Source organism: Neopsephotus bourkii, unplaced genomic scaffold, assembly GCF_033783945.1.
Source record: "Neopsephotus bourkii isolate Nb327-2 ecotype Australia unplaced genomic scaffold, CSIRO-AGI_Nbou_v1 NB_1526, whole genome shotgun sequence".
Taxonomy (NCBI): Eukaryota; Metazoa; Chordata; class Aves; order Psittaciformes; family Psittacidae; genus Neopsephotus; species Neopsephotus bourkii.
The window spans coordinates 1516499-1534132 of record NW_026902002.1 but is presented as its reverse complement, the minus strand read 5'-3'; the positions used below and the strand labels follow the sequence as shown (position 1 = coordinate 1534132).

General features: G+C 39.7%; 1 protein-coding gene and 1 long non-coding RNA gene across 5 annotated transcripts in view; one reads left to right on the top strand and one right to left on the bottom strand.

The window, feature by feature from the left end:
• The window catches only part of MYLK (myosin light chain kinase), a 224104-nt gene that overhangs the window by 38728 nt on the left and 167742 nt on the right, over positions 1 to 17634 (bottom strand). For all 4 annotated transcript variants that reach the window (XM_061370054.1, XM_061370055.1, XM_061370056.1 and 1 more), the window contains 3 exons: positions 12216 to 12266; positions 10537 to 10664; positions 7085 to 7238 (listed from right to left, as the gene is read on the bottom strand). In XM_061370054.1, coding sequence (XP_061226038.1) covers positions 7085 to 7238; positions 10537 to 10664; positions 12216 to 12266 — 333 coding nt within the window. The remainder of the gene's footprint in view (positions 1 to 7084; positions 7239 to 10536; positions 10665 to 12215; positions 12267 to 17634) is intronic.
• LOC133221297 (uncharacterized) lies at positions 11023 to 12438 on the top strand. The gene is made up of 2 exons (XR_009727956.1): positions 11023 to 11158; positions 12194 to 12438. It is a non-coding gene; the product is annotated as an uncharacterized LOC133221297 (long non-coding RNA).

Below are 17634 nucleotides of genomic sequence, written 5' to 3'. Positions count from 1 at the left end.
AAAACAACATAGGAGTTAAAATGAACAGCAAATTTCTCCTAAAGAAGCAGCCTCCCCAGCATAGATAAGGACCACATGGACAAGGCTAGTTAGCTCAGGGGTCCAGAGTCTGAAATTCAGACCTTCCCTGTAATACATATTGCAGACTGCTGCTAGCCTCCTTGAAGTGTGATCCCTCACCATATTGCCCTTCCTGACAACTCTGACATAAAACTAGGCTGTGTAAAACCTGCCCTTTTCCTGCAGATAAAGTGTCTCATAAACACTGGAGGCCCAGTGCACTGCTTCATGCCACTGCTCCTACTTTGCCACTTGGGGTAACTGAGGCATAAAAGAATAAAATGACCTTGCTCAAGGACACACGGGAAAATGGAGCTGGGAACGAAACCAGAGCTCACCACTCCCACACAAATGCCCTCAGCACAAGAACATCTCCTTCTGCCACAGGCCTAATGGAACAAACAAATACATAATGCATCCTCAGGAGCCCTTTTCTAAACCATCTGCTCCTGTGCCTGAATCAACAAGCTATTTGGACTACTCATGTGCTACATGTTATGCATCTGGTTTGATAACTGACTGAATGAGAGCTCCAATACATGTCCACTGAAAGACAGAATGAATTTTAGGACTTTCCCCATTAAGACTATCAACAGATTCCAAGTCTTCGCTGGGGTGAGTTTATGAGCTGGAGTCATGATAAATCATTTTTAATAACTAAGCCATTCATAGCATTTAACAGCAGGTGAAATACAGGAATTTTGTTGTAAAAAATTATTGTCATGATATTTCCTTTTCTTCATCAGAGGAAAGGTGAAAGTTAAGTATCAGGAAAAATAACTAAGCAGGGAGTTCTGATGGAATTTCTTCTAACAGAAATGACATTGAAACTAGATGGCCCTTCAAGGAATAATATCTGTGTACCAGCACTGACGCAACATAAACTGTTTTTCCTCTATACATTGTTATCTGGCTGTTTAAATTTAGCTCTGATACAGCTGCAGAGTTTTGCCACCAAGCATTAGTAAGGAGGCTGACTGAGGAGAGTACAACGCTGTTGAACTACAGCAGCAGCAGCAACAGCAGTATAAGACATCTCTTCCTTAACCACCAGTCTGGTTGCCCTTTAACTATAAAAATCCTCCAGCAATCCAGAGGAATTTTAAAGGCTAAAGGTTAGAGACTGAGTCCACCCACATATTCTTAGAGGATTCACTGCATTCTCGACCCTAACTGTAAACAGGGAATCACATGGATACTGCAAGATACAATCTGATGCTTCTCAGAAACGAAGTTTCAGAAGCATCCATATTAGCATGAAGCAGTTTGCCCAAAATCATGAAGGAAGTTCACAGCATAGCTACAGAACAGACTAATTCTCTAGTGCCAAATTCCTGTTGAATACTCCATTATTCTTTTGACTTTTTGTCATAGTACCCAGCTTTAGCCAGTATGAAAACCAAGTTCCTTTTTCTAAATGGTTACAGATTGGGCTAATCCTGTTACGTAGCTAATATGTTCAGAACTGTAAGTTTGATAAGCCACTGGCCATTATATTTGAAAAATCATGGCAGTCAGGTGAAGTTCCCAATGACTGGAAAAAGGGAAATATAACCCCCATTTTCAAGAAGGGGAAAATGGATGACCCGGGGAATTACAGAGCAGTCAGTCTCACCTCTGTGCCTGGCAACATCTTGGAGCAGATTCTCCTGGAAGGCATGCTAAGGCACATGAAAATCAACAAGACGCTTGGTGACAGCCAGCATGGGTTCACTAAGGGGAAATCCTGCCTGACCAATTTGGTGGCCTTCTATGATGGGGCTGCAGAACTGATGGACAGAGGTAGAGCAGTTGATGTCATCTACCTGGATTTGTGTAAAGCGTTCGACACTGTCCCACATGACATCCTTGTCTCTAAATTGGAGAGACATCAATTTGATGAATGGACCACTCGGTGGACAAAGAACTGGCTGGATGGCTGCACGCAAAGACTTGTGGTCAATGGCTCAATTTCCAGCTGGAGACCAGTAACGAGTGGTGTCCTTCAGGGATCGGTGTTGGGACCGGTCTTGTTCAACATCTTTGTCGCTGACATGGACAGTGGGATTGAGTGCGCCCTCAGCAAGTTTGCCGATGACACCAAGCTGTGTGGTTCGGTTGATACGCTAGAGGGAAGGAATGCCATCCAGAGGGACCTTGACACGCTTGTGAGGTGGGCTGATGCCAACCTCATGAAGTTTAACCATGACAAGTGCAAGGTCGTACACCTGGGTTGGAGCAATCCCAGGCACAGCTACAGGCTGGGCAGAGAAGAGATTCAGAGCAGCCCTGCGGAGAAGGACTTGGGGGTGTTGAGACAGCTTCAGTGTGCACTCACATGTGATCCAGCTTCAGTGTGCACTCACAGCCCAGAAAGCCAACCATATCCTGGGCTGCATCAAAAGGAGAGTGACCAGCAGGTCGAAGGAGGTGATCCTGCCCCTCTACTCTGCTCTTGTGAGACCTCACTTGGAGTACTGTGTGCAGTTCTGGTGTCCTCAACATAAAAAGGACATGGAACTGTTGGAAAAAGTCCAGAGGAGGGCCACCAGGATGATCAAGGGGCTGGAGAACCTCGCGTATGAAGACAAGCTGAGGAAGTTGGGGCTGTTCAGCCTGGAGAAGAGAAGGCTGCATGGAGACCTCATAGCAGCCTTCCAGTATCTGAAGGGGGCTTGTAGGGATGCTGGGGATGAACTCTTCATTAGGGACTGTAGTGATAGGACAAGGGGTAATGGGTTAAAACTTAAACAGGGGAAGTTTCGATTGGATATAAGGACGAAGTTCTTTCCTGTTAGGGTGATGAAGCACTGGAATGGGTTGCCCAGGGAAATTGTGAATGCTCCATCCCTGGCAGTGTTCCAGACCAGACTGGACGAAGCCTTGGGTGACATGGTTTAGTGTGAGGTGTCCCTCCCCATGGCAGAGGGGTTGGAACTAGACGATCTTAAGGTCCTTTCCAACCCTAACTATTCTATGATTCTGTGATATACATCCAATAAATGGCATGAAAATAATGAACATTCCTTGCTTTCACTGTAGAGTGAAGGAACTGCCTTGCCTAAATCAGTCCTATCTTACCCTATGCTCATCACTGGCTCATTTAATATACCTTTAGCAAGAGAAGTCCACTTTAATCTGACAAAGTGTCTGCTGTAAATCATTAGCTCAGTCTCACATCAAGACATTTTGGTTTTGGAGCAGAAACATTCTGCAAAATCTCCCTAGAGAGATCACTAATGAAATTGTTTATTTAAGAGAGCTGATTGCAACACAGTAGAGAAGAGCTCAATGTGGACATTTTGGGATCTGTCAACCCTTTAAAAGATGGCATTGCTTAACTTGGATGTCTTGCTTCTATGCAGGTCTCCTAGTATGTGCTAGTGCTTGTACAGACGAAGGTACACAATAAATCAATGCTAAACTCAAGACTTGGCCCTTGTGACTCAGTGCTGTGTATTCATCAACACACTGCGCTGCCTATCAATTAGCAGGTCTCCTCTAACCTGACTATGTATTGGTGTATCCGGTGTGTGCACTGCAAACAGCTCCCACTGTAGGCTGAGTGTAATGGACATTTTTTTCATTGATATTCATTAAAATTGCAAAAGAAAAAAAAGTCCTTAGAATAAAATTGGGGTTCCTTCAATAGCATCTTTTCCCATGGCCCAAACTGCATCAAATTGTATCATATGCAAACTCTTTGTCAGAACCCCTGCTCAGTTCAGTTGTTTGCAGTTGAAGCCTGACAGTGTGAGAAATTAAATGTAAGACTTTAGGAACTAAATTCGCAGGATTTTTTAGGTAGCTTTTTTCCCCCAGCTATAGATTACAGTCTAAGACTCAGGGTTTAAATCACAGTGGGATCATTTCTGATTTAAATCCTGGCTGATAAGCTCAGTCCTTTGTTGTCTGGTTGGAGGTTAGGTCAATAATGTCATTTTTTATGTCTTTGACAACCGTAAGTATAAAAGCAAAATGTATGGTCTTGAATCTCCTCAGGAAGGTCTTCAGACCTTCTGCCAGAAGCAGGATCAGCTATAAGGTCAGACTGTTCAGATGTTTATCCAGTGTGAACCTGAATACCTCCAAGGATAGAGACTACACAACTTTTCTGGGCAACCTGCTCCCTGGCATGTGTTACAGTTCAAGTTTATTTTGGGAAATCCTTATTGGAGTTTTTCATATGAGAAGCTTGCACATCAACATGAAGACTTTGTAACCCACATGGTTGTAAAAGGTAACAATAAAGAAATACTTCTTTATTTCCATATTGTTTTAATTTTAACAAATGTTTTTGATTTGCTAAAATTCAAAGCAGACAGCTCCATGAGCTAGCCCTTTGAGAAACATAGCTCTAGGTCAGCTCAGACACACTCCTCCAGAAAGCAGATGTTCTGTATTTGTAGTTTCCCTCAATACATTCAAGACTTAGTTGTGGACTGTGGTCAGCAGTGTTTTGAGCACACAGCATACACATAGATGCCTTTTATAGGTAAACTTACAGAGAGGCAGCTCACGCAGTTTAGAGTCTTATTGTAAATAGCTGAGACAAACAGAGCTGATCTGTAGCACCAGGGCTTTCTCCACAAATGCTTGTTATGAATGTGGGGTCGGGGGGGTGTGGGGTGTGTGTGTGCAAATTTCTTCCCAGTACTTTGAATGGAGTAGAGAGGATGGACAGGTGAGAATTCAGGACTAAGGATGAGCTTTGGTAGACTAAGAAGTCTCACATTTTGCAGATTCAGAGTAGCATAGCTTCCCTAATTTGACTGGAGCAGGCTTTGGAGAAAAGTACTTTCTAACTCTCATGAACATTTAACACCTTTAAAGGTGCAAACAGGGTGAAGGATTTTTATCTCAGTGGTGGAGTTCTAACCCACTCCCTGGAAGGAAGACATTTTTCTCCCTTTTCCCATATTTTTGAGTACCCAGATGGAAGAATCTGGCCTTAACATGCATGTGTAGCAAACGAGGAGTCTTGAGGCTTTGTCATGCGTTTGGCAGTGCTGACGTCAGCGAGATGTCTCACTGAAGATCTTGGCAATTTTACAAGAGGGAATTTATTCTTTTCTATTGGAAACAGACAGCTTGTCAGCAGCCAAAACACATGGCAAACTCCAGTACATTGTAAGGATTCTTCACCCAACTCTCCCAAAAGCATCTCTGGGAATCCCACTGTTCTCTGGCACATTTCTTATGGAAGAGCAAAGCTGAAGGCTGAGATGTAGCTTTATAAGGTTATAGAATTCAAAGACTTTCAAACCAATTAACTCCAAAGGATATAAAACAGTGACTTATATAATAATGAGTCAAGGTTCACACAATGACAAGATAATAGGAATTGTTGGCCTAGTTCAGCTTAAAAACATCTATTTTGCCCAACAACCTGCTACAGTTAGCAGCCTGAAGCAGTTGCCTAGGAAAAAGGGGGAAAAGGGAAATGTAAGGAGTGATTAATCTCCTGCCATTCCTGTAGCTGCTAATCAGCAGTGCTGGGGCTTTGGAGTCAGAAGCTGCACCCAAAACAATGTATATGATGAGTACTCAAGGCCCAATTTTTCATGGTGTTCATTTTAAACCTAGCTATACTTCCGACCTGCACAGTCACTGTTGGAAGGGATAGTAAAATTTATCTATGCATCATGAAAAATACGCATTCTGTTTTCTTCTATCCTTGAATTTCTGGCACATTGCTGTAATCTCTTTAATATTTATGCACATTCTTTCAGTTATTTTTAAGTGCAACAAAAGCCACAGGTTAGATGAAGAAATTTCTTTAAATAATGAGGAGGCCTCTATCAACAATATGTACAGCAGTATGCAACTGAGTGATATTTACTCTTTAGCAGTGAATATTGTACTTGAAAGTGTGATTCTGCTCATTAAACTTTGTAAGTTATTCTTACCAGTCCAACTTGGGTTAATGGTATTTTGCCATTGATTTCTTTGGAGTCAGGAATAATAAATGCAATTATTCCTGCATTTTTTTACTTGCTCATTAGCCCACCTACCTGTTAAGACAGCAGAGCCTGTACAGTTTTGAATGTTTAGGATACAGCTTTGCTAGTTGAACTAGAATTCATCGAAATGTTTGGGCAAACTCTGCCCTCCCCTGCCTTGTGTCAATACCCTCTGCAGGCTGCAGATAACAGAGCCTAAAAATAGACCCATCCACCAGACTAATGTTTTAACCAAGTCACTCCGTTTGCTTGTGAACTTCCCTAGATTTCCCTGGAAATGATTTGCTGTGTATCCACACCAAGGTGGGTTCATTGTCCCTTGCAGAGCTAAATGTCACAGCTCTAGATTTTGTCTGATACTCCAGCTAGCAGGTCTACATCTAGGATGCAGTTTTATCTGCATACGTGCTGCAACTGTCTACCAGTCTACAGCTACCTGCAGCTATCCGTAGCCTGCTACAATAAACTTGGTGGCTTGAATGTGTCATCTGACAAGGCTGTTTGAAGCTTTGAAACACATTTGTGTAAAAGCCCATATACAAAGGGCTCCATATTTAAAACAGAGTGCCTTTATTCACTGTTTTCTGTCACTATAGAACAGTAGACAGTGGTAGGAATTTCAATTAAAAGGATAAAATCTCCCTCCCCCAAGCAACAGGATGTTTTCAAATTTACAGTCTAATAGAAACCACCTCAATCCTTTCTCAGCTAACAGTTTTAAAATTTGCAGTCTAGCAAACATCTGGATGCTGCAAAGATTAAAGGGGAGAAAGAAGTCCTACCTAACAAAAACAGCCCCAAGAGACAGGAGTTGTTGGGGTTTTTTTTTTAAGTCTGAGTTATTTTGTTCCTCCATCTGTAATGAATAATTTTTCAAAATAAAGCACAGAATGGCCCTACTGAACTTGCTTGTAGTCCTTATTACAATGTCCAGTCCAGATATTTTTTAAAGTACTCATTTTTTATTTTAGTAATCTTTAATTATCTGATTATTTAATTTTTTGCATATCATCATATATAAAGCAAATGTAGAGTGATGTCTGAAGAATAAGTATATATCTAAAACATTATTATGGACTCACCAACAACCGTAAGGTTGACTTGTGCTTGTCTGCTGCCAAGTTTGTTCTCTACAACTAGGGTGTAACATCCACAGTGTTCCTGCTTTGTTGATGATATTGTTAGCTTGCTGGTGTTTTCAGCATTCTCAATTTTGATATATTCATTTTCTTCAATCTGCCAAATTAAAAAAAAATAAATTTATGGGACAAATGTCTTCATATCTGGAAGAGCTCGTATTACAATACAAGGTTATTATACTGGATGTTATCTGCAGATAAGTCTATTACAGCAGGGAATATGTGCAGCTGGTAATGAACACAAAACATCAAAAAATGCAATGGAATATTATGATGGCTCCATTCCTGCAAAGGCAAAAGGGAATACTGGTGTTATTGGGACTCCACTAAGGAACAGGAGTTTCACTTCCTAGCTCCTCTTTGGCAGGCTGGAAGTGCAAACTGTGTAATTGGCAAAAGAACAAAGCTTGTTCTAGCATATCTACAGAGACCACAGCAGAACAAAGGTTTAGCTCTAAATACCCTAATTCATTTGCGATTCACCCTTTAGAGGCCCAATGTGCAAAAATTCTCTAGCTGAGACTTTAATCCTCTTGTCTTAACCAGCCTGATGCTGTATTTCCACAGAAACCAGGGTAACAGTTTCTTGGGTTTGAACGAGTGAAGATGATGTTGACTGAAATGGAGCTGTAATGCTATAGCTGTGCAGAGAGACATACAAAGAGCAAATTTAGCTCTCCTAAAACATTTCTGTTTTGTGGAAAGGCAAAAATCAAAATCTCAGCTGAATACCATAGGCATATTATGAACTAGTTTTTAATTAAAGCTATCTTAGCATAAATGGTTAAGGAGACTTAGATTGTAATCAGTATTAACTTGAGACATGACAGATTATTGAACAGCCTCATAATGCTACACTGCAATTACAGAAGCTGTACACTGTGTTCTTATGAAACAGACAACATAATGTCAATGCCCTTCTTCCTCCCACCACTTCCTTCTTAGATAAGTGACCCTTCCAACTCATTCTCAGAATTTCATTAAAATTGAAGGCTGTTTGCCTTATCTTGTCGCATATATTCAGAGAATAAAAAATTATAAGGCTAAGAGCAGGACTTTCCCTGCTTTCTTCTCAACCTAGATAGAACACATGCACTGCTATATGCTCAAAAGTAACCCAAGAAAGATGCTCATACAGTAACTCGAATAGAAAGCTAGTAAATGGGATTATGTAGGATTGCAGTTTAAATTATACTGAAAATTGTTTCCCCCGCCTCATATTTTGTTCTTCTGTGATTCTACACTGGCTTAATGTTTTGTTTTATTAGAATTAGTCAAAGGTAATAGTAAAAAAAAGCCCAAAACAGTCTAGCAGAGCTAGATCCACATTATGCAGAGAAAGCCCTGGAAGGGTACTCAGTGGCTTGCAATGGTTGTGGGGAACAGGAATTTGGATCGCTGTGTTCCCAAAAGAAAATCACTGATCATTGTTAGGAAGCTCTGACAGTTGGCAGTGTTAAACAATGGACTTTGTTGCTCAACTAACACAGAGATTTTTTGAAGGCTTTCCCCTTTTTAGCTGAGCACAGTTCCATCATCCCTCTACTAGACTGCCGTCATGTACATCAGTATGGGTCACAACTCTGAAACATTCCCTTCTTCAAGCAAAATATATTTATCCAGAATACACCTGTGAGAGGCCCTGGTGGCTCTTTTGAACCTAAGAGAATGTGAGGAAGGAACATGGAGAGGATGAGTCCCTCCTGCATGCTGCAGAATACAGTGGCAGGACTGAAATCACAACTCACCACTTAATGGATCTGATCAAATAACAACTACAAATGACCCCCAGGAAAGTTGTAGAAACACTTGGGTAATTTTCATTTTTAGGACTGGGAGTGGAACAAAGTTGAAATCAACCACATTTATGGAAGAGAAAAATCAAAGAATAAAACAGTATGTGGTGCAAAAAAAAGCAAAATAATGACGCAGCACAGTACATAGTAACTGATTCCCCATGTAATTTAATAAATGAAAGACTACTGCTCTCACTTGTCCTCGTACAGTGTTTATGAACCCTCCTGAAGTTTTCTCTTTTTATCTGATTCACCTGCAATAATGAACCATTTAAAAATTGTCATTAAAGCAGAAAGTATAAAGATAGTAAAAATAACATTTTACAAATGAAAAAAAGGTGCAGAATCACAGACTATGGATCTGATATGGGTATTATGAGGTACTGGTTTCTGTTATCACATAGATTCCGTATATTAAAATGGCCTTGAAATCTATGTAAATAGGATTGTTTTATGCAGCAATGCCTGCAGAATTCTGCATAAACCAGAAACTCACTTTTGAGGGGTTAATTTTTACGCACATATTACTACAGAGCTCAGCAAAATAGGCTCTGAATGTTTCTGGAGCTTCTGAGACCAATTTTGTTAGAAATGAGTTGACCACTTTTAAACTCCAGTCTCGAAACTTCAGAATTTAAAGAAAATGTAGGAGTTAAAAAAAAAAATACCATTCTTTCTCCTAGAGTAAGGGGTTATTTGGGGTTAGCAAAGACGGACTCCAGAATACCCTTTGCACTAGCAAACTGTTTTGAATTCTTTCAATGAAATGCTGATGCATCTGGATTTAGAGTCTAAACTTGGAGGAGGAGATGTTTTTATTTATGTTCTACAGAGTGCATAATGAGTTCAGAATGAAATAAACAGAATAGCAGCTACAGTACATAATTATATTTGCTCTATCCTAACATGGCACTTCATCTTTTAGTTTGTACTTGCATATTGGGCTATTTGATTTCATTATTTACTAAAGCAACTCTCTTTAGAAACTGCCCTTCCAGACACATATAACACAGTTCAAGGAAATTAGTTCGAGTAGAAGGAACTCTAAACTTAGGGAGTGAGGGTACCCACAGCTACACAATTGTTGTGCTTTGCATGGTGACATTTGTGTTGTAAAACATTTCATTCAAACTTCTTATATGGCATTTTTCCCCTCTGACATAACTTTAGAACAGACAACAATGAAGAAAAGGTTATTTTTCAAGGAATGTTTCATGTGACAGGTACCTTTCAGAAATCCACTATCTTTCACATAATCTATCCTTTAATTACATGGTCTAAGGCTTTTCTCAAAGGAAGAGTCATTTGTCATAAGGGGGGACAAGCAGCCGTAGGTTTAAACTGTAGCAAGAAAGATTTGTGTTTGGCATTAGGAAAACAGTTCTAACACTACGGATATTTAAGCACTGCAATAGGTTGCTAATGGAGGTTGTGAAACTTTTATCACTGGAATGTTTTCAGCAGAGGTGCAGAAAACATCTGGCAGAAATGACGTTGACCTTGCAAGTTCCCAGGGAAGGGAAATGGGCAAGATGGGCTGTTGTTCCTTTCCAGGTCTACTTTCTCAATGATTCTTAAAACAGGCAGAAAACAATTTACCTGTTTACGGAATTTCATCCAGGTGCAAGTTATTGGTGCTGTTCCTACCACCTTGGCAAGCAATTCCACTGATTCACCTGCACGGACTTTTCTGTCTTCTGGGAACTGAGTAATCTGAGGAGGAGCAGCTGATGGGGAAAACAAATAAAACAAAACAAAAAAACCCAAATCTCTCTTTAAGTGACTGTATTTTTTATTTTTCATAAAATTCAAAACTTATACATAGATCAGCGATTTCAGAGTAGCCCTTGAAATCCAGATTAGCAGTTACCTGTTGCTTGCAATAAAACAATTCTGTGGACATTGTTAGTTTTACTGTAGTAAAGCAAGTAACAAGCTACCTGACATAAGTTTACTTGTGCCAGACCAAAGTACAGAAATCCAAAAGCCGAAAGTGTTATGCCCTACTCTACCACTAATTCCAAATATACAGCTTGTGAAATTTTGTGTTGGGTTTTTCAGGAAAACCTTTTTCTTTTGTATTTTGTATTTTTGAAGAATGGCTCCAGCCAATTTGTGTGTGCTGAGGCAGTCTGCAAACCTGCTCCTTAATGTCATCAATGGTATTCAGAGAATTTAAGACTCAACACCTGCCTATGAAGACTGTAGCTTCAGTAGCCAGGTAAACATTATGTGGGACATCCGTTAGAGAGACAAAGATGGAAACTAATGTATTTTTCCATCACACTCAGTTTTCCCGTGAGTGGTGACAGATCCTTTTGTTTGTGTATTACAGTGCTTCTTTTAAATCTTGCAATACCATACTCCTCCATTTCTGTATCAGGTATTTCTCCTTTTCTTCCCTCTCACTGCCTAAGAATCAATAGATGGCAGAACATCTCTTTTGCTAATAGTGCTACTTCCTGACTCTTGGTTGTGATGCCAAATGTGCCAGACTCCTGGTAGCTGCTAGGGAGAGATGCCAGAAATATTGCAGCCCACACAACTCCAGAGTGAAACCTGTTCTGTTGCTTAATAAGAGCAGCATGCTAAAAAATATTGGTGCAGATTTGAGGACATATTGACAGAAATGGTTGAATGTATCCCTTAATATTAGAATGACCTCATTGCAAAATGTAACATTTCTCTCCAAAGCACAGGGCTACTAGGTGAGAAAAAAAGTGCTTTCTTTTTCTGTTCAATGCAACTAAAGAAGCTTTAAAAGTCTGACAAAGTTTTAAGATACTAAAAGCAGGTTCCCGTAGAGGAACATTCTAGTTAACTTTAAATACAGACAGCTTTGCCTAGGAGAGTGCAAACACATGAACACGTTACCATAATGCCAGTTACAATGAAAAGTAGAATCTATCAACTTCTCCATGGTAACTACTCATGCAGAGGTGGCATTCTGTGTTATGCAGAAAAATCTCTTTCACAGAAGGCTAAGGTGTCTTGTGGATATAGAAAAGGGTGTGAGTCATAACACTACTGCTGACATTTGGTAGGATCTTGCTGTAGTTTATTTGATGGTAACTTTTTTGCATGCTCGTTATTTAATTCTTAGCACAGTGTAACCTTATCGACAAGTTTGGAAAAGGTGTTTTGCGTATCTACCATGTAATCACTTATGCAAACAAATTTAGTAGCCAAACAGCTGTACTTAGAAATTTGGAGTCTGTTCTTTAAAACTGTATTGGTTTATTACTTTTTCCCATAGAATGACACATGCAACAAATTACCTGCTTTTGGAGGAGTCTTTGGAGCTGGTTTCTTCTTCACTGTTGCTTCACCTAGTTAATAAATAAATAAATAAATAAAAGAAGTTAATTCAAAGGTGAGTTTTGGAAGGTACCAGATGAACTGCAAAGCTTACATCCATAGCAATGTTTTGTTGGTACATGAAAATATAATATGTTCTTTCAGCATATTAAACTCAAGGATTAAAAATACTTTCTGAAAACACTTTTATTATCCTTAATGATCCTCAGAATATTCACAGTTGAAGCTGGAGTTTTTAAAAGAACCAAAGAATTCTGCTACCCATCTCCCATAATCTGGCATACTCTGTTTCTTACAGCAGTTTAACTGGGGTGAAAACACTAGGCCGAGATCCATCTCATACTGAATTTCTGCTCAGATTTCCAGCATAAACAATGCTGAATGAAATCAGCTAAATCTAGGCTAGTTAATGCCACACACTGTTTCTTACACCACTTGTAAACTAGCAAAGAAACAGTGATACACAGGCAGTAAATACTCTCCTCTGCCTCACCTACTTTTTTCTTCACAAAAGAAAGGGTCATGGCATCAAAAATATGGCCCAGAATTTGCAATCTGAGCATATAAATTTTGGGAAGACAATGTTCTACAAATTGTGAATGGTAAGTGGACAGAGAGTGGAGAAGACAGGTAGGTAGAAAAGGGCTACTAACTATTTTTCACAAAACAGGACTAGAGGCCACCCAATTAAATTGCCAGCCAGTAAGCATAAAAGAAACAAAAGAAGTGTTTTTTAAAATAGCATAAATAATCTACATTCACAGAGAACTAATGTTTTGCAAGACAGAAACATAAACAGGTTCAAAAGGAGAAATTCTTAGGAGTTAAATGTAGTGGTAGCCATTAAAAGTAGCAGTCTGGATGCCTTCAAACCACTGAATTCCAGAAGTGGAGGGGCTCATTTCTTTTAGAGCACTCTTTTTGTCTGCTATCCTGACCATCGTTGTCAGAGGACGGCCTCTGCTGTGAAAGGACATTTGTTATTTTCTTATGCCCAAGTAGGCAGCTTGATTGAAGTAGTCTGGCTTTTAAGATGTTATTGCTTCCAACTGAAGCAGTATCTGCCAAGTGCTTTTGAATATCTAGGGACATAGGTGCTTAGTGGTAACCATAACAGTCTCAAAAGGTTGGAATTTTTTGGTTGTTTACTTAAATTATTTCAAAGTAGCAAGACGCTGAGCAACAAAAAAACCTTCCAAAATCTACCAAACCAATAAAATGAGTCTTATATTTTAACCCCCTTTGCTATAGCAAACTACAAGCTGTGCGTAATGCCCAGGGAACATATCAGCTGATGTCCCATGAATAAAGAGCCATGAATTGTGAAGCCATTATGGGAGTCTAATGTTATAGCTCAAGCAACAAACAGATGCGAAGATTGATTTTAAGTTTTAGAGTAATTGGAGAAAGTAAGCAATGTGCTTATGGGTTGTTAAAAGACCAAATGCTTTAAGAAATATGTAATGGTTTAGGTGTCAACACCAGTGTTTCTTCAGTTCATTCCAGAGAATGTTTCACTATGCAGTGAATATGGAAAAAAGGTTTGCCACTTTCTCTTTTATACACTTCCATTTCATAGTAATTGTTTCTCAAAGTGTGGTTGACTTTTATATGCTCAATCTTTACTGATTTTGTAGGCACCAGAATCATGATAATGAAGAGGTAGAATAGTCTTGCAGTACTTACAGCTAAGTCATAGTATCTTATAGAATCATAGAATAGTTAGAGTTGGAAAGGACCTTAAGATCATCAAGTTCCAACCCCCTTCCATGGGCAGGGACACCTCACACTAAACCATGTCACCCAAAGCTCTGTACAACCTGACCTTCAAACACTGCCAGGGATGGAGTATTCACAGCTTCCTTGGGCAGCCCATTCCAGTGCCTCACCACCCTCACAGTGAAGGACTTGTCGTTATATCTAACCTGAAATTCTGCTGTTTAAGTTTTAACCCATTACCCCTTGTCCTATCACTACAGTCCCTAATGAAGAGTCCCTCCCCAGCATCCCTATAGGCCCCCTTCAGATACTGGAAGGCTGCTATGAGGTCTCCACGCAGCCTTCTCTTCTCCAGGCTGAACAGCCCCAACTTTCTCAGCCTATCTTCATACGGGAGGTGCTCCAGTCCCCTGCTCATCCTTGTGGCCCTCCTCTGGACTTGTTCCAACAGTTCCATGTCCTTTTTATGTTGAGGAGACCAGAACTGCACACAATACTCCAAGTGAGGTCTCACGAGAGCAGAGTAGAGGGGCAGGATCACCTCAAAAAAGAACAGTTGGATATCTCCCAAGCAAGCCTTTCTTCAATGACTGTCAGTGTAACAGAATTAATTGTTTAGATCAGTACTTGCAAGGTATTTATCCTAGTATAAGTGGACCACCAGGACCTGAACTATGTCCTGACACATTTTCCATGTGAGCTTAACCCTGTTTAAATGAAGGCCTTCAATGAGCACTACTGCTTATTAAAGGGACCCATTACTTTTCAGGCCACCAACAGACTGACTTGTACCTAGATATGTGTAGTTAGTGACTACAAATATACTTCCAGATCCTCTTTCCTGCACAACGTGTATGAGCAAAAGCAGTAAGTAGTGTTTCCAAAGCAACTTTCCTCTTTGTCATTGTATGGTTATGCCTTGAGCAGAAACTCTTATTTCAAGCTGTAGTCACAGTTACGTGGATGAAACTACTTATCAGATGCCAGCTGGAAGCTCTGTAGAGTTTGGCCTATCATCTGCTGTTAAATATCCCTGTTAATGGAAATCATCCATTAGTTACTCAGTTATATGATTTAAAACCACATAAACATTTTTGCGTGTGTGCCTGTTGTATATGACATCAGATTCTGTGCTCTTCTCTAAACTGAGAGCAAACTAGCTGCAGGGTATCTCCTCAGAGCTTTTAATACAAGCTAAAGCAATTACATAAATTTGATTACTTCCACACTGCAGTAAGCCTGATATGAACAAAGAGCATCAACAATGGGGAAAACCCACCATTTGTCAAGTGCCATCTTGGATTGCAGATACTATTGCTATTTTTCAGAAGTATTTGTGTTTCTCTGTGACTGTAAATATCCCAAGATTATTTTTTTTTTTTTAGTTGCTGGCTGACTGTAATTTTCTGCCTTTGCACAACACATGCACATAATGGATATCTGTATACTCAGATACCTCTCTCACTTTTCTCTGCCTACAATCAGCCACTCTCAGTTCATTGCAGAAGGGACCCCAAGAAAATAGTTTGTTCATTCACAACTAGAATTGGTGATGTTCAATTCATCACTGTTAAAGAACAAGGTTTCTGTACAGACTAGGGTGTATAGTGAACTGCCAGGTTATTACATTTACCTTCCTAGCCCTAAGGGCTATGCTTAAGATAGTTAAGGCTTTCACTTCAATAAAGATCGCCACAGCAGAAAGCAAAGAACCATCACCTCATTCAGCAAGGGTACTACTTTTTACATGTAAATACAAAATCTTTGTTAATTTTTAGTTTTTGCCCAACAGGACATTACATTCACTGAACTGAGTATATCCAGACTGCCCCTGGACTTCATCAAACCATGCAGGTTTCAAAGGGTTGCTGGAAGGTCTGGCTGAATATCCTGTTTTGCAGACACAAATAGCCCTGAACAGAAATGAAAGGCAGGGGCAGCATGAAGGGGATGAGGACAAGGTCTACAAAGCTAACTTCTTTAGCTAAGTGTACACTCCACTGCTCTTACCTCTTTCTTAAGAATACCAGCTCATCTCATGCATCTTTTTGAAATACAACTTTTGTTTCAAAGCCTGCTGGAGACAGCTAGTGAAAAAACAGAGTCTAATAAGATTACCCAAAGTTGACAAGGTCAAATGTTTGTTTTCATTGAAATATTTGAGCCTCTTGGAAATGTTGGTTCAAGTCTGCCTCTGCTGCTTTTTTTTTTTTTTTTTTTTTTTAAAAAAAGAAGACTGTTTGTCTCTCTCTTGATATTTACAGTGAAACAGGGTGAAGCTGAAAACCAGCCTGGAAGAAAAAGGACATAATATTCTCTCCTTACATGAATCTGCCTTCTAGAAACAACCTAATGTAAACATTACAAGGCTGGTATTTACATAACTTTATAGGCAGGTTTGCCTCTTAGAGAGCTTATGTCTGGATGGGGCATAAAAGCTAAAAAAGGGAAAGATCCCATACAGGCTGATAGCTGGGGGACGTTTGGTTGTGCTGTTCTTCACCCTGATGGTGAATTTGTGAGAGCAGATATGTTCAGAAACCTCGGACTTTCTTTTTTGCTTCCCTTTTTTGGAATTTTGCTAAAAATAGGCATAGCCCTCCCCTGAAATTGCTGTCTGCACAACTTGCTTTCATAAAGCATAAAGTAAAACTCTTACAGGCTGAAAAAAACCCATCATGTACTCAAGATAGCATTGCCAAACAGTCCATAATTCCTACTGTCATCTTTGCTAAAAATTATGTATGTGTGTTCTTTAGTGATAGACTTTAGCACCTGTTTATTTACTTTAATAAGTACAAGTAAATAGTCTGGTTGGGGAGCAACCTCATTTTAGCTGAGGATAGGACAAGGGCTAATGACATACTCTAATACTATGGTCACATAGGAAACCATTTTCCCGTCTTTTCAAGATTTCATCTTCTGAGAGAAACTAAATTGTTGGAGTTTTGTGGGGGATTTTTGGTTGTTTTTTTTCTTTTTTTTTTTTTTCCCCCAGAGTTTCCTTTAAGAAAAACTGAAAAAAAAAAAAGAAAAGAGATCGTGTCTGTATTGTGTCAGATATGGTAACTAGGCTATTTATACAGGAGATGGAAACCCCAGGTTCAAGCTTCTGCTCCTTCTTCCACATCCAACTTGAATGCTTCAGAAGTGTGGGATGTGGCATTATAGGGTCTCTTTCTCCCACATCACAGTATAACCTCCTTCAGACCCTTCTGGGGATAAATATCAGGGCCTGAATCAAAGGTGACTGTTGTCTGTAAAGCTTCACTACTCACTGCTATGCTAGGAAGCATGGAATGGCTGACACCTTGAAGTACAGAAGAAACAAAACACTTGGCCTTGTGGACAAGGCAACAAATTATTCAGTTCTATCTTCCTTCTGATGCAAACGTTCTTGATGATACAAAAACTTACTACAAGTATTACTCAGCACAGACAAGTTGAAGCAGGAGAAAGATAATGGCTACAATTGTAGTAGAAAAAGAGAACACATCATTACTTACCAATATATTCATACATTTGTGAATCTCTGCTAATCGCTACAGACTAAAATGACAGCCACAATAAACTCACACCAGTATTCTGAAAACTTCATCAAGGTTTGAAAGGTTAAACAGCTTCTAAAATAGCAAATTCCTCTTACTGTTTCCAAATAAC